Source organism: Xiphophorus hellerii, chromosome 11, assembly GCF_003331165.1.
Source record: "Xiphophorus hellerii strain 12219 chromosome 11, Xiphophorus_hellerii-4.1, whole genome shotgun sequence".
In the NCBI taxonomy this organism is placed as follows: Eukaryota; Metazoa; Chordata; class Actinopteri; order Cyprinodontiformes; family Poeciliidae; genus Xiphophorus; species Xiphophorus hellerii.
In genome coordinates this window covers 6,683,818-6,707,304 of record NC_045682.1, presented here as the reverse complement: position 1 = coordinate 6,707,304, position 23,487 = coordinate 6,683,818, and the positions used below count along the sequence as shown (strand labels likewise).

The 23,487-nt window shown below is 40.3% G+C and overlaps 1 protein-coding gene across 2 annotated transcripts in view; it reads right to left on the bottom strand.

Annotated features, from left to right (window-relative positions):
• zbtb16a (zinc finger and BTB domain containing 16a) overlaps positions 1-23,487 on the bottom strand; it is a 174,523-nt gene that overhangs the window by 6,942 nt on the left and 144,094 nt on the right. For both annotated transcript variants that reach the window (XM_032575413.1, XM_032575415.1), the window contains exons 5-6: positions 9,299-9,469; positions 1,291-1,461 (exon numbers count right to left, since the gene is read on the bottom strand). In XM_032575413.1, the coding sequence (XP_032431304.1) occupies positions 1,291-1,461; positions 9,299-9,469 (342 nt within the window). The remainder of the gene's footprint in view (positions 1-1,290; positions 1,462-9,298; positions 9,470-23,487) is intronic.

Here is a 23,487-nt window from a genome sequence, read left to right as displayed (position 1 = left end):
CTTGGCCGTGTGCCACCCTGGTGAGCGCTCGTGGTAGACTATACTCACTCAATCGAGTTTGCAGCATGCACTCATTCTCCAGGGCACCTAGCCTATCACTGTGTCAACATCTTTATGGGGCTCTAAATATACTGGGATCAATACAAAGTCTTCCGAGACATTCATCCACTGTATCACAGTAATACTGATTTTCATCTGCTCTGCTCTGGGCTTGGGAACTTTGATATCCTGAAGTCTTTTAATGGCTGTTTAAAAAAAATGACCAAGAAGTCCCTGAAGCATTGATTGAAAGTGTTTTTCTTAAAAATAAATGAATTTGACTTATGGTAGCAGGATGGCTCATGCATATTTTGGAAAATGCTAAGAAAGCTTTCATTTCATGTTGACTTTGGGAGCGTACTTCAAAGGTATCAAGAATTTATACTTTTATGTCGTGAAACCAGAATACACAGAGCCATGGAAAAGTATTTGGTCCTTAAAGATATAAAAGACAATCAGAGTAAATATAAAAGACCCTTCCCCATTTATTAAGGGAAAAAACTCTCCAAACCAACTTGACCCAACAGGAAAAATAATTGCTCCTCTTGTTAAATTATTATATCAACAGTGATTGATCAAACAAATTTGTTCCATTTCACTAGCTACAACCACGTCTGATTATTGTCAGATCTGTTGCTTAATGCGATCTTTTAAAGAGGACCTGCCTGACAACATGAAGTAGGCAAAAACTTCTCAAAAAGAACACATCATATCCTGATCTGAATTACGTCAAAAAACAGAACCAGTCACAGACATCTATGTGTCTGGAAAGGGTTACAAAGAAATATTTTGTCTGATAATCTGATTAATCTACTCCATGCCCATGTTAATTACTGTTGACAATACAAGCTAATAGCTATTCTCTGTATTCAAACACTAAAAGAACATCTTCATGAATATGTATTGTGTGGTGTATCTGTCACTGTTTAAATAATATAAAAAAAGATGGCTTCTTTCTGCAACGCTTCGCAATGGGTGGGAGCCATACTAGTTTTTGAAGGTCTGGTTGGAGGAAGAGAATTCAGCCTTTAAAGTTTTAATCCAACTTTAGAGGCATTCTAGTTGATTGATCAAAATTTACCCCAAAGTGGAAATGAAAGTACCAGTAAACCTTTTTCCATCTTCAAAATGCAAAAGTACACGTTAACTGGAAGTCAGTCTCCAGTGAGGTAAATGAGGTAAATGACCGAATCCATTCCTCCTTGTTGAAGAGCTGCTGTTTTACGTCTGACCTTGTGTCGGAGGCAGTACCTGTGTGCACACGGTAGTGGGTTTCCAGCTGGTGCTTGAGGCTGAACTTCTTCCCACAGCCGTTACATTCATAGGGCTTCTCCCCGGTGTGGATGCGCTTGTGGCCCTTCAGTGTACTCTCGTCTCGGAAGCAGCTACCGCAGAATTCACACTCGAATGGGTGGTCCCCTGCTGTGATGCAGACACAGAAAGACCAATTCACTTAAAGTGCTGACAGTACAGAGTTGCAAAAAGACACATGATTATTAATATACATACCAAACCATCTGACGGCTGAGCTAACAGCTCAAAACAAAGCTTTATTATGTGGACAGACAGGGTTATGCACAAACAACAAGCATGTTTTAATGGATATCCATTTCAGTACCAGCAGACAAATACCAGCCTTTGTCTTTTTCTACAATTTTCCCGCACCGCTGTTGTGCTTTGTTTGAAGCCTTATAATTACAGCCTGTCTCGGCTATTCAGCAGCCATCCAGTGTATTATAAACCATACAGACGGACTGTTTACAATGCACTAATAGACAACCACACTGATAAATGGGGTAATTCTAGAGGGATGAGCTTGTCATCAGGTGTTTTATCTCCTTTGAATTGTTGCACTCCTAATTCAACAAAAACTAAGATGTTATTGTCTCTAGAAAACCTGAGAAACTTGACGAGTCGTTTTCTGTAGTTTGATCACCGTGTTATTGTGAATTCGAAGCTCTTTTGTCCATCTGTGATGTATCAGACCCATTTCAGAAACCTTGCTGCCTGTGGATGTACAGTATTTGTGCATTCTGAAATGAAAACAATGAAAGGAATTGCGTTCGACTCCTCAGGCTGCCACAGCACGTGTCCCTCCAGGGCAGCCGTAATGGATCTTCACGTGTCAACGTTGGGCGATATTATGATTTGCAGGGAGTCTCTCCACAGCAGCCCAAGAACTAATTGTATTCCCGTGTTTGATGAGGACCCGCTCCTTGCGTCATTTGCTCCCTTATGTGTTATCCTCTCCATCTGAGTGATGTTGCAGATATTTATTAATGTATTTTGCTCCACCGCTGCAGGTTTAAGTCACCATCAATGACCTATGCCTTTCATTATCTGCCTGTCCAAGCAGCAACGTGCCGGGGAATAAATTGCATTTCTCGTTATGTGCCTCCACCACTGCCCTGCTGTTAAAAAACAATTTCACTTCCATCCATATATTTTATTTATAATTTTATGTAAGTACATACAGTATGTATGCCCGAGCTGGTTTATTTAAGATCCAGAGAGGAAAATGGGAGTAAAAGCGGAACGTAAAACGTACACATCCTCGAGTCCGATCACATTATGGGAATGTTATACTTTTATGGTGGAAAACGTTTTCAGATGCCTTAGGGATGATGTTGGATGCACTTCCATTAAAGGGAAGCGATGGGAATGAAGGGATGGGGAATAAAACCCAGACAGGGATAGAGCAGGAGATGTGGGTGTATATGGCCTCGGCGGTGGGGGCGGGGTAAAAATCAATAAAAGTGACAGTCTTTATTTGTCTGCATGAAGTTATCAGTGGCTCCCGCTGTAAGACATTGTGCTCTTTCTAGCGTCTCATCCACAGCAGAGATCACAATCCATCACGGAGCTCGGTGGGCTTGCACGATGCTGCAGGAATAATAATTGAGTTCAGATTCACCTGCCTTTAATTAGGAGCCTCCTATCAGTCCGGCAAATGCAATGCTAATGCACAGAGGAGGCCTATGGAGGGTTATTTATGTTTAATGTCCTGTTGCTGTGCAAGTGTCTGCTGCTGGAAAAAAGGAGGCAAAATTTGACGAATAAAATACCTTTTCCTGTTCGGGCAAGACTTCATGCTTGGAACATACCTTAAAAACGTAAATAGTACGCTCCACTTAAGACTGCGATTCTGTCCTTTACACTGCTTACAGTCACCGATTTAAGCCTTCGAGGGACAAGTCTCAAAGAAAAAAAAAATGTCACACTTTTTGAGAGCCAAGCCCAAGTCTAAAGTCTTTGACTCAAAGTCCAAGTCGAGTATTAAAGGCTTCCACATTTCCGGGCATACTTCAGGCTGCAGTGGACTCAAAGTGGACGTTGGCTAAATACATCCACACAAACGTCAATCGTTATGACAGAGTATCTGTTTTCTTCCAGCTACTTCCTGCATTATTTGAACTGAATCTTCCATAAGTTGATAAGTGGCCAAGGAAAATGGACGTCTGTTGACTTAATTACAGGATCTGCAATTAATTAATCACAATCACATTTTAAAACTGTATATATTTACAAAATAAGGAACACTTTCAATTCCAAAACCATGTTTGCTGATAAATCACTGAATATATTGACATGTTATAACAAAGACAATTATTTTTCTGTTGTTTACATTATTCAACCTTCAGATTGGCACAAAGTGCTTTAGAAATGCGCACTGTGGATACCGACATCATCATTGCTGCTGCAGCAGCGTTGGAGCTAATGCATTGAGATGCTACTTTAGGCTTGGATAGCTTCCCTGAAAGGCTAACTCCTTTTAGCACAACTTGAACACAACAGTAATCATCTCCAGCGTCCCATCAGAAATGTTCTTTGAAGCGGCTTTGTCGTCTGTTACTGTCTGCGGATGTTCTTGTGCGTCGGATGTTTGGGTGTGCCAGAAACATGTGAACACAAAGGTTCTGGTCGGAAAAATAAGAGAGGAACATGTTTGACATTTGGCTGCCGTGCATTTTACTGAAATAGACAAAATAGAACAGGATGATGTCTCCCTCCCGTCATCCTCCGCTGCCACTTGGGAACACTAAAGCACAAAGACGTAAAGCAGAGCCGTATGGAAATCGCACACATTTCTGTCGCCACAAAAGGAGTTCATGTCAGGATCTTCTCCATGCCGTTTCAGATGGAGAACACGTCGTCTGTCCATCCGATAACTGCTACCATCCCGACCCGCTTTCATTTCACTCCATTTCTCCGTTTCATTTCTCTTTCTCTCTGGTGCGACCACATGGCGGCGGGGTGGGGAGGGGAAGGGGCGCCGCAGATGAGGACCCGGCACAGTGAGGTGGAACCGCAGCACGCCAAGTGAACCCAAGGGTGCCCCCAAGCATCACCACCTGCGTCTCCTGACCCCCCCCCCCCCCAGTCCCTCCCACTCCCCTCCAATCACCTCTTTTGACACCCCAAAGGGCCGCCGAGGGTGCCCATGGGCGCACGGAGTGTGTTCATTATACACGGTAAGAGGCTGTAAATTACCGGGCGACGTCTCTGCCAAGACCAGAACTGGCTTCGGTCCCCTCTCGCTTTCTTTCCCTCTCTGTCTGGCTGCGGCGCTATCAAATACAGCTGCGAACACAAAACAACCCCGCCACAGCAGACAGCAAATTGGCTCCGAGTGGAAAAAAAAAAAAAAACTAAACACACAGACACTTACACACAGACAGTGCACAACAACAGAATATTAATGAAGGCCTGATCTGTAAAGAGAGTGTCTGCCCTCTGTGTGTGCGTGAGAGAGCAGCTTAGGAAAGGGAAAAGCACAGCTGCCATGACTGCACTTCTACGAGCCAGCATTGTGTTTATTCACAAGTGCTTGACTCTGTACTGTACGGTACACATGCTATACAGACGAATACAAAGAGGCAGCACGGTTGTAACAGTATGTCCAGCGGAGGTGATGAAACTGCAGGTGGATGCAGAGAAATAACAGACTCGCTGAGGCAGAGGAGGCGAGATGGTGAGATTAAGAAGCTGGAATAAACACCATTAAATCTGTTTCTTCTTTTTTCTCCTCCTTCTCATCCCTAAATGGTGATCCAGTGTCAGAGCCGGTGGCTGCAAGACTGCTTTCACAAGATAAGGCTGCAGACAGGTAAAATGAAGCAGACGCAATGAACGTCCATAAAAGTGCTTTCTGCTGTCAGCCGATACGACTGAATACTGATTCAACTAACAGCCGAGCTGCATCTAAAAAGCTTCCGCCCCAAACAGGCGCTGCCACGCTCCGTCCATTAAAATTAGAGTTGAACAGCGAGATCTTGGGATTTACAGGGAATTCTTGTCTTAACTTAGGCCACTTTTCACGGGAAGCGCCAACGGGAAGGAGCGAGTTGTTTGATGCTTTTGTGTGCGAAAAAGCTGCCCGAAACAAAGAAACCTCATGAAAACATCATCCACAGCACAACTGACAGGCTTCAATACAGAAGTCGGAGAATTGTTGTGACCTTTAGGGTCTGGATTGAGTCCAGAAAACAAACTGGAGATGAAAGCTGGAGAATAATTTCAATTTAATCTGGGTTTATTAGCAATAACTGAAACGCCTGAACTATAGAATATACTTCATTATTGCTAAATTTTGATGCTTTTTCTTCATACAGTAACACACTGGGATTTTATTTGTGGAACGTAACTCCAAATTCTTTGCAAAAATGTGAATACAGCATGTATAGAAATATTGGATAGGAAATATGGCTTGTGAAGCTGAAATCCACAAAGCTACTTGTCGCGCTACTGGAAGCCAATCCAGGTGCGCCGTTCATTTGACTCCTGATTGGCTGAACCCCCAAGTGTGGAGATAAGGAAGACTGTAGATGTTCGCTTCTGTGATAATGCTATGATGGTTTCCACATTAATGGATTAATTTATGGATATCAGGGTATATTTGGCGTTTGAGCTTTTAAAATAGGCTTTTAAAACAAAATGCTATCTGATTTTATTTGGAGTTTAGATAAAGCTTAGAGACATACAAGCACATACAGACAAAGTAGAATATCATTGAAAAGTAAAAAAAAAAAGACATTCATTTTGTACATTAATTGCACTCAGAGTGAAATATTTGGTGTTTATCTTTCTTAATTTTGTCAACTATGGCTTCCACTTACACACTGCAAAATCATGAAGACCAATAATATTAACAAGATTTCTAAAAACAGGATCAAAGACTGCTGACCTAACACCCGACCAGCTGATGAGGAGCAGAAGGTCATTGCTGCAGAAAATGGCTGTTTACCCAGTGTCTTGTCCAAGAACTTTACTGGAAAGCTTAGTGGAAGAAAAACACGTGGTGGAAAAAGAGCCATGTCATTAGCTGGTGTTGGTCCACTGTGTTTTATAGAGTCCAAAGTCAACTGTGACTAATTGGCCATCAAACTCAGTCCATATAGAATCTGTTTGTTTATTTATTTATTTATCCACCTGTTATTATTCCTGAGAAGTTGAATTTTAGGTTTTCAATATCTGCAATCCTCAAAATGTACCAAAACATTTCAACTTTAACAATTTCAGCAGAATTTGTCACTGATTGAATTGAATTACTGGAACATTTTTTGTTATTTACCAAGATGCATCTGTATGATTGGCTGCTTTAACTGGGAGAATCTTAATTTCTCTTTCATCTCCAAATACTCTCTTGAGGGCAGACAGAAAAATGAGAATCAGCAACAAAAAAAATGAAGTGATAGTAGATAGTAAAGCCACAGTCTTTATTTTTCTCTGACAAGTCTTTAAAGATTTAAATATCCCCAATCTCATAAGACAGTATTTAGCAGAATCTCTAGCAGCTATAGAGCTGATCTTCTAATGCGAACCTGATGTTTTAATCAGGACTTTTGCAGCGTTACGCACTGAATGGTAATAACATCAAAGGGTGACACCAGAGGAACACCAGCCCTCTAGTTTTATTTAAAGGTTAAATTAGGACCCATTTCTGGCACACACGACGGCTGCGTCAGTTGCTGACTTCATAATCCCCCGACAAAAGCCTCTGCATCATATTTAAACGGCCGCGCTCACGGCTGGCTCATTGTGATTTAGCACACGCCCACAGTGGGGACCAGGTTCAAAGTGGCAAAAGGCTGCAGAGTCGCATCTGCAGCTCCGCCGCCGAGCTGAGGTGACATTTGCGTCGCCGGGGTGGGCAGGTGGATCAGAGACGCCGCATGTGTCCTCTCCGGCGTCTGGTGGAGAGAACAGATGTGTGCATCGCTACTGTAACCCCCCCCCCCCACCGCCCTTCCCCACAACCCTCCCGTGAAGCCCCTCAGCTCCCACCACCATCACACACTAATGGTGTACTCGCCTGACTTGTAAATAGGGCCGACTGCTCTCATCTCGCTGCCTTTCGTTTCAAATATTTATCCGCGAGCTGGTGAGCTAAATCGGCTCTGACAGTGAGACTGTTATTTAAGGTCGCAGACAGGCGGTTGGGTGAGAGACGGAGAAAAAGAGGGAAGAAAAAAGGCCTCTTTCCTCGCTGCTGAAATGGGATTCATTTCCATGTGTTCATATTCTGTCATGGCCGCGTTTCCCCCCCTCCTCCACCTCTGCTCTGAATAGCCGCATCTGTCAGGCTACCTCTGCTCCAGCGAAAAAATGTATTAGAATCCTGGTCTTGTCCTTGAGAGCCGACACTGAGTGAATTATAGTGGACTGATGGAAAGGGAGGGGGAAAAAAAGAAAAAACAAAACAAAACAAAAAAACAAAACAGCCGCTGTAAATAATCTTCCCCCGAGTGCTGCAGAATGCATCCACGTTGACCTGAATTCATGCTGTTTATTCAGCGGAGCTAAATTTCCTAAAATAAAAACGCGCCTTTGTACTTTGTTTTGTACTGTAGGCTGTATTCGAACATGAGAATCCTTGTAGTACTCGCAGGAAAAGCTGAAAACAATTTAATTTTAAGCTGTCAGGTATTCTGTTACCCAGAAATCAAACAGGTGGGAGAAAAAAAAGTGGGTCATTTCACGGAGGAGCTCCAGGGCAGGGCCATTAAACAATATCAACTCAAATGTTGTGTTAAAAACTTTAATTTTGTAGAAAAACCTCTAGTGGGTAACTTATTAGACAACAAACGTGATGTACTACTATGTTTAGTGGTTAATGTGTTGTTTGATGCCAGTGAGTGACACTGTGCTGTACCATTATCCTATAATGGTACAGCACAGTGTATTGGGCCCAGGAATGGTGTGGAACGTTCCGGTTGTATGTTTATGTTCATGTATCCAAGAAATAGTCTGTTTATATTTTCCCACAAATTTGGAAATAAAACCATTTTTGTTCGTGTTACAGAAGAAGGCGTACATTTCAAATGCACCTTTGGTTTTACAGCTTTTGAGACCATATGCAATGTGTAATTTTAAAATAAAAGAAATTATGCTAGTGAATCAAGTAGGTATCAAAATCAGATCTTTACTCATCCGTTTTCTCAATACTGGAGAAATAAGATTCATTTGGATAAAAGACAAAAAGTATGTTGCAATGCCTGTAGTACATTTTCACTGCAGTTTCTGCATTGGAAAGGTATTATTCACCCGCTAATGGTGCCTACTCTTTGTCTCAGACTTAGAAGACCTGACGCTCATCCACTCCAGTGGACGCCGAAGGTCAAGACTTGAAGACACAGAACCACAAAATCCACAAACGGCAAAGTTGAGCAAAGACGGCTTTTGCAAGTTTAATGTTGGAGTCTTTTTGTTTTTTGTTGCAAAACCACAACTTTTCTTCCCATCGCTGCTCACAGGGCACTGCACGTCTACTCTGGAGGCCTGGATGGAAACTGTAATGAAGTCCCTCCCTCACTATCCTGTTGTATTAATTATAAACTTATCTCTATAATTTAGAAATGTCAGTCAAAAGGGGAAGAAACTCATTTTCCTTAGCGAATATAGAGCACAAGATATAAGCCAAAAACAATAAATCCAGCATTTGACAGCTTATTTTCCCCCATATACCTTGAATTAATTAGAAAAGATGATGGACTTGTTGAAGTGTTTTACTATTTCACATTGTCAATGGATATGAAGTCAGGTTAGGCGTTTAGAAATTTCAGCCTCGCAAGTTTGAATTCTGGATATTTACTAAAAGGTTACATTAAAAAGGTATAGTAGAACGTTCAAAGCATGTTGCATAGCAACAGCAGAGTTTAGGGTAAACAGTAGCACAACAGAGGAACTTGAGTCAAAACGAAGCAAGATAATGAGACATCAAGTCCAGCAGTGAAGACGGACGCCGAGTGCTTCCACTGACCTGTGTGTGAGCGGAGGTGGCGTTTGAGTGCAGTATGGCTGGGGAAAGTACGGTTGCATTCGCTGCAAATGTAGCTGCGAACGCCGGCGTGCACTTCCATGTGCTGCTGCAGTGCTGTCTGGGTCTGGAAACGCTTCCCACAAAGAAGGCAAAAGATGGCCATGTCCGAGCCTGCAAAGAGGAAAAAAAACAGAAACAGAGAGGTCACAGGTTAATCGGAGGTGGAAACTGGACGACATTATTCCAATATCTTTTTCAATGGCCTGTTGCACGTCTGTCTGCCAATGTGTCACTAGATTAATGTGACAAATAGAGGAAAGGTGGTCAGAATTACAACAAGTTCTGTCTGACTAGATCGAAGAAAAAAAAGCCACAGTGCAATATGCCCAGTTTGCGACATCAGTTATATTTATCCAACAGGACTTTGTTCCAATTGTTTTACTCATTAGGGGCAAGTCAGTGGTTCCTTAATTGTGCAAAAGTCCCGAAATACATTCATATCCTCCACACAGCACAACAAGAAATGTATGACAGTAAAAATAGTCTACAAAACATGCATGAACTGGAAAACAACAAGGGAGCAGAGAGCATTGTCTGCAGCTACCTCTCAGATCTGCTAACATTAGCATGTAAACGCTAATACAAATGGTTTCCGTTAAGCAAATATATTTTTGTAATTCCATTTTCTGCAATTTTGTGGCCAGTGGAAATGCAGTTAGTGTAAAATGTATTTTGCTCCCCTCGTAGCATTAGATTTCACTTTCTTTATCCTCCACTAACACACGCTGAAGTTACTTTCTTCAGATGATGCTCTGAAACTCCTCTGCACCTTTCCTCCCATCATCATCCTCCTGCAACATCTCCCCCATCATTCTTTAGCACGCCACAACGGTGACTGATCAGGTGTGCAGGCTGTCGTGGACCCTCCTCTTCCTCCTCCTCCTCCTCCAGTGGTTATGAACATGAGGCAGGCTGCTCTTCATAGATTTTTAAATTAGTGTCAGCTTTGCCCCAAAGATGTGTTATTGACTGATGAAATAGAAACTGAGCTCCAAACACTCAGTCCTTCCCCAGAGTTTTCCCCAGCCTGGTAATTGAAAAAAGTGTGAAGGGAGTGTGTGTTCGAAGCGGCCGTGCAACCCTGTGGTGTGTGTTTGCATTTTTTTTGTTGTTGTTGTTTAGCTGTTTGTGCGCTTGCAACTGTGTGCTCTTTATCTCTGCTGGAGAAAAATGCACCGCGCTCGCTGGAGTCGAGATTCGATTGAAGTATTGCATAGGAGATCTTTATCGGTCTGCGCAGCCACCCTGAAGCATTAGAAATGTGTACGTCTTTAATCTCTATAAATACAGTATGCAGCACGTAAGCCCGCCGGGGAACAGTTAGTAAAATATAACATGTCACACGTGTGTGTGTCTGTGTTTCCTGTCGCGTCATTCACTGTATCAACAACTTGTGTGATTTGTTTGCGAATGTTCACTCCTTCATTAACTATATGGAGAGGGAACGTGTGTTATAAGGACACCCATGTGTTGTTCTTCATTTATGGTGCTGTAGTAATTCATTGCAATATTATACAATATGTAGCATAAACAAACACCTGCACCAGTATTCACACCTACATCGGAGGTGAAGGAACAGTTTGATTTTTGCTGCTTTCAGCTGAAAACTCTGCTGTAATTGACTATAAATCGTTGTTGCAACAGCCACAGAATGAAACAGTGTCACAACTTTTAATGCCAAAAATCCCGAGTTTACTAATGAGAAAATAGTTGATATAATCTGTTATATATGGTTGAGGTCTAATTAAACACATATTTGCATATTTTATTATTATGAAATTGATCTGGTCTTTGCTTGGAGTACAACAGTACATCAGTCCACATCAATACATTGATTAAACACAAAATTGAACTGCATTTGCACTTTAATAAATAAGTCTAGTGGTGCTAATCTTGGTTAAATTCTGTGAAAATGTTTTGTTTGAGACATTAAAAGAGGTGGAAGCTTAAATCCTGCTTCAATGTTTAAAAAGAGGCTTAAAAGTCTGTTTAAAAATGTATATTAATTTATAGAAGCTGAATATATATTCTGTTTGTTTCTTCATGACTGAAAGTTTATCAAGGGCACTTTTAAGTTACTAGGTTAGCAACTTACTATTGTAACCGATGAATTTAAAATTTTAGGGCAACAATAATAATCTGACATTTTTGGAGATGAGTTGCTTCACAGTTCAAACATCTGGGAAATTATGCTTTTTGTGCTTAATGGATCTGAGTACATGTTAACATGTTAACACTTATGTTTACACGCTAGCATGTTTAGATGGTTCCGGATATTTTTGTCAAGCATTTTTAATGAACCGTGAAGTAACAATAATTTGCTGTTTAAGTTAGCACTAGCACTCTAGGATGTGAAAGTTATCAGCCCTGAACTGCTAGTGCTTAAGTGTAGTGCTGGCTTCAGCATGTCGATGTTAGCAGATCTGAGCAGTTAGCGTTACTGGTAACATGCTAATGTTAGCAGATCTGAGCAGTTAGCGTTACTGGTAACATGCTGATGTTAGCAGATCTGAGCAGTTAGCGTTACTGGTAACATGCTGATGTTAGCCGATCTGAGCAGTTAGTTTTACTGGTAACATGCTAATGTTAGCCGATCTGAGCAGTTAGTTTTACTGGTAACATGCTAATGTTAGCAGATCTGAGGAGTTAGCTTTACTGGCAACATGCTAATGTTAGCAGATCTGAGGAGTTAGCTTTACTGGCAACACGCTAATGTTAGCAGATCTGTAGTAATAATTTGAGAACTGACATACTAATGTTAGAACTGACGTCAATTTTTTTGATAAAAAGTTCTTGCATTACGTTGAAATGATTTTTCTGGCCGCATTGAAATGAATTTATTTTGTAAAACTGCAATAGAAACACTTCTTACACTTCACATGATTTGTGATCAGCAACTGGATTTTGCTATAGGCAGACAGGACGAAGACGACGATAGGAAGTAGTTCATAACACAGCGTGTTTTTTAATGAGTAATCTACAGAACAAACTTAATTCACTTGTAATTTTAATTGCATTTATTATTTAAAGGAAACAGCTCAATTGCAAAATTGTTTTTTCGACATTAGCCAAACATTGACAAAGCTTTGCACGCATTTGTAATGGAAATGCAGCTATTTATTACCGCTACCACCTGCTGTGTTTCCGTAGATTAAAAAACTTTTCAACTAATAATAAACTGAACTTGACTGCATTATCCGACAGGATCAATTGGAATGGACGGACTTTTCTTGGTATCTGTACATTTTGTAAAGTTGATGGCGTGTTGTGAATTGGTGCTAAATAAATTAACTTCAGTGGTAGCTGGTAGTGGTGCAAAGAAGTCTTTGATATCAACCATCACACACATTGATATGACTTTATAATTGCTTCCAGACTATTTCTTAGGTTTATTTCTTTTTAGATTAAGGCTTTCAGCCTGCTTCATGTTGTCAGAAAGGTTATATTTAAATCAATTCTTGATTCTACAGGTTAGGGTAGTAAAACATGAGAGTCACAAAAACAGATAAAACAGTTTTTTGTAACTCCTTGAAAACAATTTTACAAACACTGACATTACTGCTAATAATAAGGAATTTTTATAAGTTAATTGAAAGTGTGCTTCTAAAAAAAAGAAGAAAAATGTAAAGTTGATTATTTTTTCATGGGTTTAAATTAGACTTCTCACCTACCTGTAGGTAAAATAGTTTGACTTGGAATACATACATAATGCTTGTGTTCCAGATCATTTTGGAGAAAAATCATTCATGACTGAGAAAAAAAGAAAAAGTTTATTATGGTTGTGGAAGTGGTCCAGAGTCAAAAAAAGCGGGAGAGAAGTAGATGTTAGAGGGGTTGGGGGTGAATTTGGCCTCACAAAGACTTTGGCCAAATATGGGGAATTAGAGGAGAAAAGGTTTCTGGAATGTAAAAGGTCAACACACCTCTGACCTTTGGGCTTTAGCAGGGCGGATATATGAAACCCAGATGCAAACACGCCCTGACATCCTCACAGAAAAACAAAGCTTGGAAACAAAAAGTGGAAGCAAGAGACAACAAAAAAGGGCCACTTTGAAGTCAGGGCAGCTACAGTGGCTGCTGGGACACATTAGGTTGATTGGAGAACAATATGTGTATCAGATTTAAAAGCAGCCAGTCACTTCTGTTAGAAAAGTTAGACACGCAAAAGCATGGAACGACGGTGGGAAAAATAGTTGCATAAATCCAAAAACTCATCAACATTTATATGCATCACTTAAGTCATGGTGAAAGCAAAGACAAATGTACCAAAGCGTGTAAGACGTCGGTCAAAAACAAAGCTGAAATGAAAAAAAGTCTGCAAAAGAAAAAAACCCCTCATACATGCTTTCAAGGTATTTTGTGGTATTTTGTCTGTATAGCAGCATGACTGAATAAACTTCATTAATTGATTGTGATCAGTTACTTCAGTTTGCTGCTCTGGAGCATACAGACATCAGACCAACTTCAGAAATGACCTTAGAGTTATTAAGCATTGACCTAGCGAGGGTTATATGACTATTTTCAAAACACTTTACAGAAAGATTCACTATTGAAAAACATTTAAGACAGCTGACCATCTTCCCAGGAGCAAAAATGGACCTCAAGGTCAGAGCAAGCAATGCTCAGAGAAATGACAAACACAAGACCTCTCGACTTCTCTGTCCTTTGGACAGATGAGACCAAAGTAGAGATGTTGTGTAGTTCCATATTGTACAGCTCCATGTTTGAAAAACCCAAACAGTGCACCAGGCAGAGTGGTGAGTGGATTTTGACTTGTGCAGTTTTGCAGACAATATCAGAGTCATCAACTCGGCAATGAACTCGGCTGTATGGAGTCACATGTGATGGCAACTGTTCATCATCTGAATAATAATTACCGTCAGTGTCACATCAAACCCAACTTTGATCATGGTGTTATTATTTGCCGTTGGACTTGACTCAAATTCTGAACTGAGTTATTTGCAGGGTCTTTAATCAAGTTTTTCAATTTAATAAATAAATAAGTAAAAACATACATAGAAAAAAATACACATTTTCATTTCAAACCACTTTTTGTTGTGAAATTAGTGAATAATTATATAAGCTCAACAAAGACATTTGTTGCTTTTAATGTGTCATTCGGGTTCTTCAACCATCAGATTGATGCTACTCTACCTTTAATCTTTCCAGTGTCTCAGGAAGCCCTGATCATCTACGGATCCTCTGTAGAAATGTAAACTGCGGACGCTGACATTAGCGATGCAGACGTCTGTGCTGCTGCTACATGTTTAGCATTGAGTTGCTATTTTACGCTAGAAAAGCGTCGTCGATGGGCTAACTCCTGTTAGCACAACTTGAACACAACATTAGCCTTTTCCAGCGTCCAATCGGATCACTTTTTGAAGCAGGAATAAACCGCCGGTTGGCAGGAGAAGCTCCTTTGTCGTCCGTCTTTGTTTTCAGATATCATCTGTGCCTCAAATTTATGGGCGTATGAAATGCATGAATACAAGGGATCTGACCGGAACCGCCGTGTGTAAATAAAAAAAGTGACAATTCTAATGAGTTGCAATCTATGTAATTACTTAGTAGAAATAAATGTACATCTTTAAAGAGCTGGCTATTTATTATTTCCAAGACATTTCACTCACCAGTGTTTTTAGAGTAAAGGGAAAATGTGCCTCCGGAGCTCAGTTTCCTCCACTTAAAAGAACTTCAGCAATAAAGCAAAAAGAAATTAGAAGCAATCTCTTAATTGAGGTAAATTTCTAAATGTAAAGAAAAAGCAAATTAGCAACTAAATAAAGATAAGCTAAAGAGCATTCAGATGTAATTTGAGAACAAATTTGTCACAAACAAGTTTGTTCCTAACAAAAGCAAAAACTGCAGGTTGTTTCACTTCACCTGTGGTCAGTTTGAAGGAAATCTGTTTGCTACTTACTTTCATTTGGACTTCTTGCCTGCAAAGAGTAGTTTGTGGCAAGGTGCTAACTTCGATTACCTTTAGAGAAAAATTAAGTGGTACAAAGCATACAGTCAGCGCGGGGAATAATTGTGTGTCTCAGGGAAGTGAGTTAAGGTGTTGTCAGAGGCTGATAGATAAAGAGAGTGGACGAGAGATAAAAAAGAGGAAGAGAAGGTGGGAGAAAAGTAGTTGAACCGGGAGGTCCATTACAGTGTAAAATTGAGTCAGCCGAAAGTGACACCTGAAAGGAGGAGCTGGGATGGCGGCGGTGGGGTTCTTAAGTCTCATTCCTGTTTGGCTGTTTGGGAATAATTTATCTCCTCTAACCAGCCTCTCTCTTTACTTCTCATGCCATCTATTTATAAAGGCGCGGTGCGGTCGGGTGCAGTTTGCGTGTGGATCGTAATGGCTCTGAAGTGGCAGCGCTGCTGTTATTTAAGCGGGGGGATGGACAGAGGCAGGTAATGGAGAGGAATACTCCCTGAAGGGAGGCGACAGTGGCCGGATGGGCGAGGAGCAGAGAAATGGCCCAAGGCGTCGAGGCCGGTCACTGAGCCGAGTACGATGTGGAGGAAGGTAAACACACACCGGCCCGTCTGATCCGACCCCCCGCCGACACCGAGAAGCTTCTTCTAATTCGGCTTGGACGGGTGGGGAGAATTTGGGTTTACAGTGACGCCAGTCAGCAGTCTGTGCACAAAAACAAACTGAAAATATGAACAAAAAAGAAACTTTTTTGGAAGAATGTCAGTTTTTAATAATGCTGAAGTTATGGAACTACAGATCTATCGTCGTAGTTTAGTGTTTGCTGGAGTTGGAGTGAGAAAACTTATTTAGATGTACTCAGAATACTGTAGTAAAGACTTAGTAATTATTATTATTATTTTTTTTTACATATTTAGAACATTCACTGTGAAAACAGTAATAAAAAAAGAAATAAGGAGCAACTCCCATAAATTTCTCTAAAGTGGCCAAAAATAAATGATTTATTTATAAAAGTCATTTATTTGTTCATTTGCACTTTTGCATTTCTAATATTGTATAAAACAGCCTAAGTGGTTAAGTGAAAAATGTACAGAATGGGCTAATTTAAAATAAATAAAATAATCTTAAGTAACTTTGGTCACTCTATTAAAAATCAAATTGATACTGGAGATGCACCAATCTGATGTTATCTGCATCAGTCCCAATAGTGGAAACATTTTTAGATCAAGGATCGGTGACAATGTGCTCGATCCATGAGGGCAGATCTACTCAGTCTAATTCTATGCTTTGTGCTCCGAGTGATATAATGCTTTATTATTTATTTTACATTATGGTTAGAATCCCTAATTGCACTTTATGAACAATTTGACTGAAGGTTTGCTACAGTTTATTGTTACGTTTGACCGAAGTAGTCAACCTATTGTTTTGGTCAGTTTCAGTTTCTTTGTTATTTATTTTCCATTGGCGGTTCCACTGCTAACTACACTGACTGAATCAAATTAAAGGTGTTTTTACATGTTTGACCAGGCTTGTGAAGCTGCAGAATTGGTGCAGAGTTATTGTATACATTTGTATTTCAGAACATTTATGTCTGTTTATAAAAAGAAGCATTTTAAATGAATTCATCTCTGTTCTTCTGTTTCAGGTGAAACTAAATCTCGTATCGGAAGTGAAAAAGTGGATCAGTGGATCCCTCGCTGATATCAGCTGATTAATATTACAGTTATCTTCTAATTACCAATTTCCACTCTTTTTTTCCTTCATTGGCAGCATTTTAAAGCAGCAAAATTTCACTTTCTTTAAAGCAAGTTAAAACAAATACAAGCCTCCTTTTAGCCAGCTTACCAGCAGTGTGCAAGCACGATCGTACTCCCGCCCAAACGCTGAAATGATTTCTGATCCGGTTAGTAAGGAAGCTTTAACGCGTTTTCAGAGACCTAAAGGTGACAGCTACACTCCGACACTCCTTATTCACAGAAGAAGCTCCCCAGCGGTCACTGGTGTCATAACGAAGTGTAATAATAACACAAGCGCAGCTGAAACATTGGGACTCCCTGAAATCCATCTCCAGTCCACATGGTCCAGGGAGTGCCGCAGCCGAGACGCTTTAATGTGTGCCGACGGTGTCCTGCAATGCAGCGTGCCGAACAGAGAACCTGCCAGATTTAATGAGGCAGCGAGCAGCGGGACGTCCGCACAAGGTGTTCAATCACAGGCCATTACCAGCAGACCTCAACCTCTGTTACTGCTTGCTCCTGTCAATAGCAATCTATGCTAAGGTATAGTTTATCTATGCGGAGTACGGAATAGTGACTAAACGTAGGCATCTGTATCCTCGCACGCCTGCATTCGTTCGGTGGCGTGCGAGACAGAAGCACGATGCCAAAGCTGCCTTCAAGCGCTGCTCATAAACTCCGACTTGCAAGCTTCAGCTCATCTAAACGTCATCCATGTTGTGCCCGAGTGCTCGGAGCTCACCTGCTAACGGGAAAAACAACAACAACAATTAATCTCTTTAACTTGAGGGTTCTGCAAAAAAAAAAAAACAACCTTCCAAAGTAGAGCTCCATATAAGAAGTTCTGCAGAAAAGAAGTTCATCCCAAATGCAAGAGGCACGATCAAAGTATGCAAACAGACGCTCCACTTTGAGTTGTTTTAACTCGGTGAAGAGGAATAAATAGATCTGGCAGTTGTGAACGCCAAGCAAGAAATATGAGCAATGTTTACTAAACCTTAGTCTATAGAGCGCTTCCTTAGGACACCGGTCACATAAAATGAGTGATTTGTGTCACTGAACTGAACACAGCGACTGTATTTAACATCATTATTTGGAATTTATCATCAATGATAAATCAAAACTCCCATCATGAAAAAAAATTTATCACAATAAACTATAAATGATATATAAATGATGATAAATTCCCACTCCTACATACCACATGTTTTTTTTTTAGATTTTGACAAAGTCTAAAAAGTGTGGCAGATGTCATAAGATCTAAATAAAACATACTCAAGTAGGTGGATGTTAGGTGAAAACGTGCAGACGTTTCAGGCCATCGTAAAACTATATGGAAACAGGGTCTTCTTTCCATGAAGACAGAAGTCAGTAATTATTTTCTTTTGCCTTCCTAACCGTCTTCACTTTGCACCAGCCTGGGAATCTACGTCCTCTGCACTCAGCCACAACAACCTTCACTCCCCGTTTTGGCGCGGCACTGCTTTCTGTCAACTGCCAGTTGCCACAAACACCAGTCACAATAACCCGCCTCCCCCGTGTCGGCACTTCCAGGTGTGAGAAACGAGAAAAGGCGAAGTTCCTGCCGCTCTGCAGCTCCCGTCAAGTGTTTGTTTGTTACTCTAATCGGCAACGAGGCTTCATCGCACATCAGGTCACAGCTTCTCTGAAAAGGTCGCCTCAACCAGAAACTCTGTGAAGCGTCGGCGGGGGACACGCGTCGTAATGTAAAAAAAAAAACGCTTTCACCATCGAAAAGGTCTCTGATATAATATTAGGACATATCCATCTAGGCAGTTTTACAATTAACAACATCCTCCTGCTTACAGTTTTGGACAAGAAAAGTGTATTTAACAACAGCAGTTAAAGCATTGGAGTACAAACATTTTGCCACAAGGGCCATTTCTATTCAATCAATAAAAAAACTGTTTCACTTGCTCAACAACAAACTACACACGCAACCACTTAAGAAACAGTCATTCTTATTTAAGGAAAAATGTCTGAAAATTATAGCAGAACTAAACTGTGTTCTGTAGGATTGTCTTATTTAAAGAAACGCAGAGTTTACGTAAATGTTGTTGGGTATTAGTGGTCTTGTTTACTATTCAAATGATAAAGAAAGCAAACAACATTGCTATTAAAAGATTAATACTTTTGGTCCTAAAATGTTTCACTTTACGATTTCAGTAAAAGTCTAAAAAAACCCTCCACCTTTCCTAATTAAATTCCATTTGGGGGACCACAAATGGCCCCCGGTCCACACTTTGAGCACCCCTGGATTAAAGGATGCAGATTGAAAGGAAGAAAGGGAAGAACGTAGGACACAAGTAAGAAAGGACAGGAGGGAGGAAACGACCAAAAACAAAAAAAGAGAAAAAGAATTAAGACCCCCCCAAAAAACATAAATCACAATAAAGCAAACAACTGGGTCACTGTTCCAAACCGCAGGACAAAATATTCTAATTTTCCATTTCATCCAGACCTGGAGCAACCCGACATCAGATTCCAGGTCATTCCCTAAGAGATATTTCCTGTCTGAATAAATGTATTCAAATTAAAGTGATATCCTCCCTTTGCAATAAAGGATGAAACTATTTTGACCGTTTTTAGTAATAAATGTGGAAGCCGCTGCACATCCGATTGTCAGCATGAGAAAACAAAATGAAAAGCCGTTTTTTTCCCCCCATCCTCAAATCAAACTCTCAGAGATTTCCCTAAGGCATCAGAATCCACCGTTTCAGACCTCTGTGTGAATAGTTAGAGAAAAATCTCCACACAGCAACTGAATGTTCTCGGCTGATAAACGAAAACTGCCAAAAGTGATGCAGAACGGGGAGGGAAGTGGCTCGCATAACACGTGTTGCATCAAAATTACATCATGCTGCTGCACAAGCTTAGCAAATGACTTCCTGTTTGTCATATTCAAACCTTTATCGGCAACAGTTTGGAAATAAAACCATCTTGGTATCAAAAGAAGGGAACAAGTCGGGATATCTTTGAAGATTTTCGCTGGGATTGACGTCTCTTTTGCATCCAGTTTCCGTAGATTTCCTCAGGAACAGCGAGTAATTTGAGAAATTGAGAGTGGAACATATTAAAGAAGTTTTCAAACAAGACCAAAGTGTTTATTCTGTTTTAAGGCAGAACGTGCATCTGCTGGTTGTGTTGATCCTGTTATCCAGATCTGCACAGCACAGAGACACAGAGCTGCACCTTCAGAAACGCAGGGCTCTGGCTATTACATATGGTAGGAGAAAGAGAAGAAGTTTGAATGTTTGCGCTACTTCTAATTCACTTAAAACACCCCCACAGAAGTATTTATTGATCAGAGCGGAGGACGGAGGAATGAAAATGAGCCTGAGAGAGATCTGAATCCGGGGGAAAAGCTGCTGGATTTTATGTTCTACTCTAAAGGCATGTAAAATCTAAAAACTACAACATTACAGGTAAATGCTTTAAACAATATTTTAAAAAAATCAATCAATTAGATTTTATTTAGGGATAACTTTTCATACAAAGTAGCACAAAGTGGTTTTATAGAAGGTAAAACAAGAAACGATCACAGTCAACAACAAACAGTTCTAAACTACTTCAATAAAAAGTGTTATTAGAAAACTAGAATTAAAATCTAAAAGTGAGGAAATGCACAATTAAAAGCATTTAAAATGCAGCTAGAAAACAGTTAAATGTATGAAACAATTAGAATCACCTACGTAAGCTGAAAACGGTGCTAAAAAGTAAAAAATATAAAACATTAAAAGCATTAAGATCAAGTTGTATATGTAACAGAGCAAACTAATGATAAGCCAGCAATAAACTTAATTAAAACAAATTGTGAGAATATTTAATTCAAGACGCTATTATATTCTAACAGCAGTGGGAATAATTGTCACTTTTTTCGTTTTGAGTAAAAGTAAACAGATTATGTTTTACCATTTTGTTTTACCATTTTTTGTTGATAAGTTTACTTCACTCTTTTGTGGCGAGTTCCAACCGTTAGAAAGCAGATTTTGATTGCTGTGATGTTAACATAAATGTCTGTTTGCAAAGCCTTTTTAAGTTAAAAAAAACAAACACACTCCCAGCAAAGCAGCACAATATATGATTAATCAAATGCCAATATAGATCAGATTATAAGAGAAAATATCCGGCCGCATCTTTCAGGCAGAAATGAAACAAATCAAAGGGAAATAAATCCGTCCGAGCAGAACATTCAGCGACCTGTTTTGTTTGTCTTTCTTTTTGTTGATGTTATTTTTAAATTTTTTTTCCTCCTCCTCGTTTCGCCGGGCAGCGATAATTCACGTCGGGCCCGCAGCGGCGCTGACACTGTAAGATGAACGGCTCCCGGCTAGATTAATGCCACCAGATGCCAGGCGAGATGCCATATTAATTACCCAGAGATAATGTCAGCACAACCATATGGCAGCTCAACCGGCCATTTAGTTTGACAGGGAGAGGTCTTTATAGCCGCGCAGATTTGCTCATCTGCACGCCGCCATGTTCCCTGCTTACTGTAAAGTGCCACTTCCTGCTCTTTACGACTATTTGCACATCGCCATACAAGCTGTGGCGTCCGCTCTTGGTCTGCGGAAGGTTACGGAGGACAGAAAATGTGGAGAAAACAGAGAATGCCTTTCGGGTCTCATTATTGTTATTAAAAGAAAGAATAGTTCATCCTAATTCATCCTATTAGCTCTGCTGCTGAACTGAAACACGGCGTCGACCTTCCTTGTGTGGATCGTTTGATGGTAAACTCTCTGATGCTCGGCTTTGAATCTTCGCCAAGACAGAGAAAGAAAATATGTTTGTTCCGACTTAAAATACTTAATATCTCAGCTGAGCTGGGTTTAAAAGTCCAACAGGAAGAAAAGCTAATCAAAAATGCTGGGATTTATCCATCCCGTTTTGTTCTTCTCATCACACATAAAACTTTCAGAAATGAATGTTTGATATTAGTTGAAAATACAAGAAGCAGAATTTTAGGCGATGAGTTCATTTATAGTACCAACCATTTAATTCGGTCACATTGGAGGGTTTTTTTTTTTTTTTTAGCGTGATCGCCCTGTTTAAGGTAGTGCCACAGCATTTAAATCAGATTTAAGCACAGACTTTGACTATGCCATTCAAAAACTGTATATTCTCCTTCAGGACTTTCTGGTAGAGAGCAGAATTGATGGTTCAATGAATTACACTGAGCCGTCCAGGTTCTGTAGAAGCAAACAGGTCCAGATCGCCACACTAACACTGCCATGTTTTCCTGGCAGAATTAGATTTTTCTCTGGAGCGTTTTGCTACTTTTATGCCAATATAACATGTTATAAAATGTTCCACTGAACTTTTGGCCATTGAGCTGTCCCATTTTCGCCCAGTTTCTGTTTTTGAATTATGACCTCTCTGGAGGCAGCGAGGCCTGCGGAGATTTAGATCTGGTCTGGATTCCTTTTTGAACTCTTGGACTAATTTTGGTATTTTAACCTCCACAGTTCCTTTCTTTCTTCTTTTTTTTTGAAAGTTTTCGGGAATCTCAAAACTTTAAAGACGACTTTATAACCCAGATGTCAGATGTTGTAAGACAGGTCCTGCTTTAATGGGTCTCACCCATAGTTCTGCCAATAAATGAAATTAGACAGGTTCTCTGAGTCGATTCATAATTTAATTTAACATTCATCCAGGTTGATTTACTGGTACATTTTACCCTTAAATAAAATTATCATTTAAAAACATAGATTTTTATTTAATCAAATCATCTTTTTTCGATGTGAAAATCCTCTTAAAACCTTGTAACAACAAAGCATGAAATATGTCAGATGGCAAATAGTCTTTGTTTTGTTATTTGACCTTTATTAATACGGGTCTCATTTACAAGAGAGACCTGTTTGATAAAACAAAAGTAAATTTACAAAAAAACCCCAGCAAAACAAGCAATTAGGAAATTTGACCCAAATAATGAAGCTAATAAAGTGTGAGCTAGAGCGAGGTTCATAAAAAGGTTTCTTCTTTTCTCTTAAAAGTAATTTGAATTGTCCCAAAGGAATCAAAGCGGAAGCTTCAGATCAATGTTGAGGCTGGGAAAACACGACTTTTGAGGTTCTGACTGCACTAATGGAATATTCTACGATATTCCAGAGGAGCAGAAATTCCAGATAGCTTCTGGTCCTTCATACTGTTGTTATTCAGACCCGGTGAGTCTTTGTTTTCCTCCTTATCGCAGCACCGACTGTACGGCTCACCAGCAACGGGAGGCGGGAATCGACGGCAACGAGAAAAAATAAAGAAGCAGCAAATCCCCTTTTTGGTAATTTACAGTGGCACCGCTGCGATCCCCCCGTTGTCCTTTCTCGTTGTGAACCTACAAAGATGGACCACGCTTGTCATCCAATCCAGCTGGCCCCCGACCGTAGCCTCCACCAACACCACCGCAGGAGCTCCCACCGACCCCACCCCCTCCAATCCCCACAAAT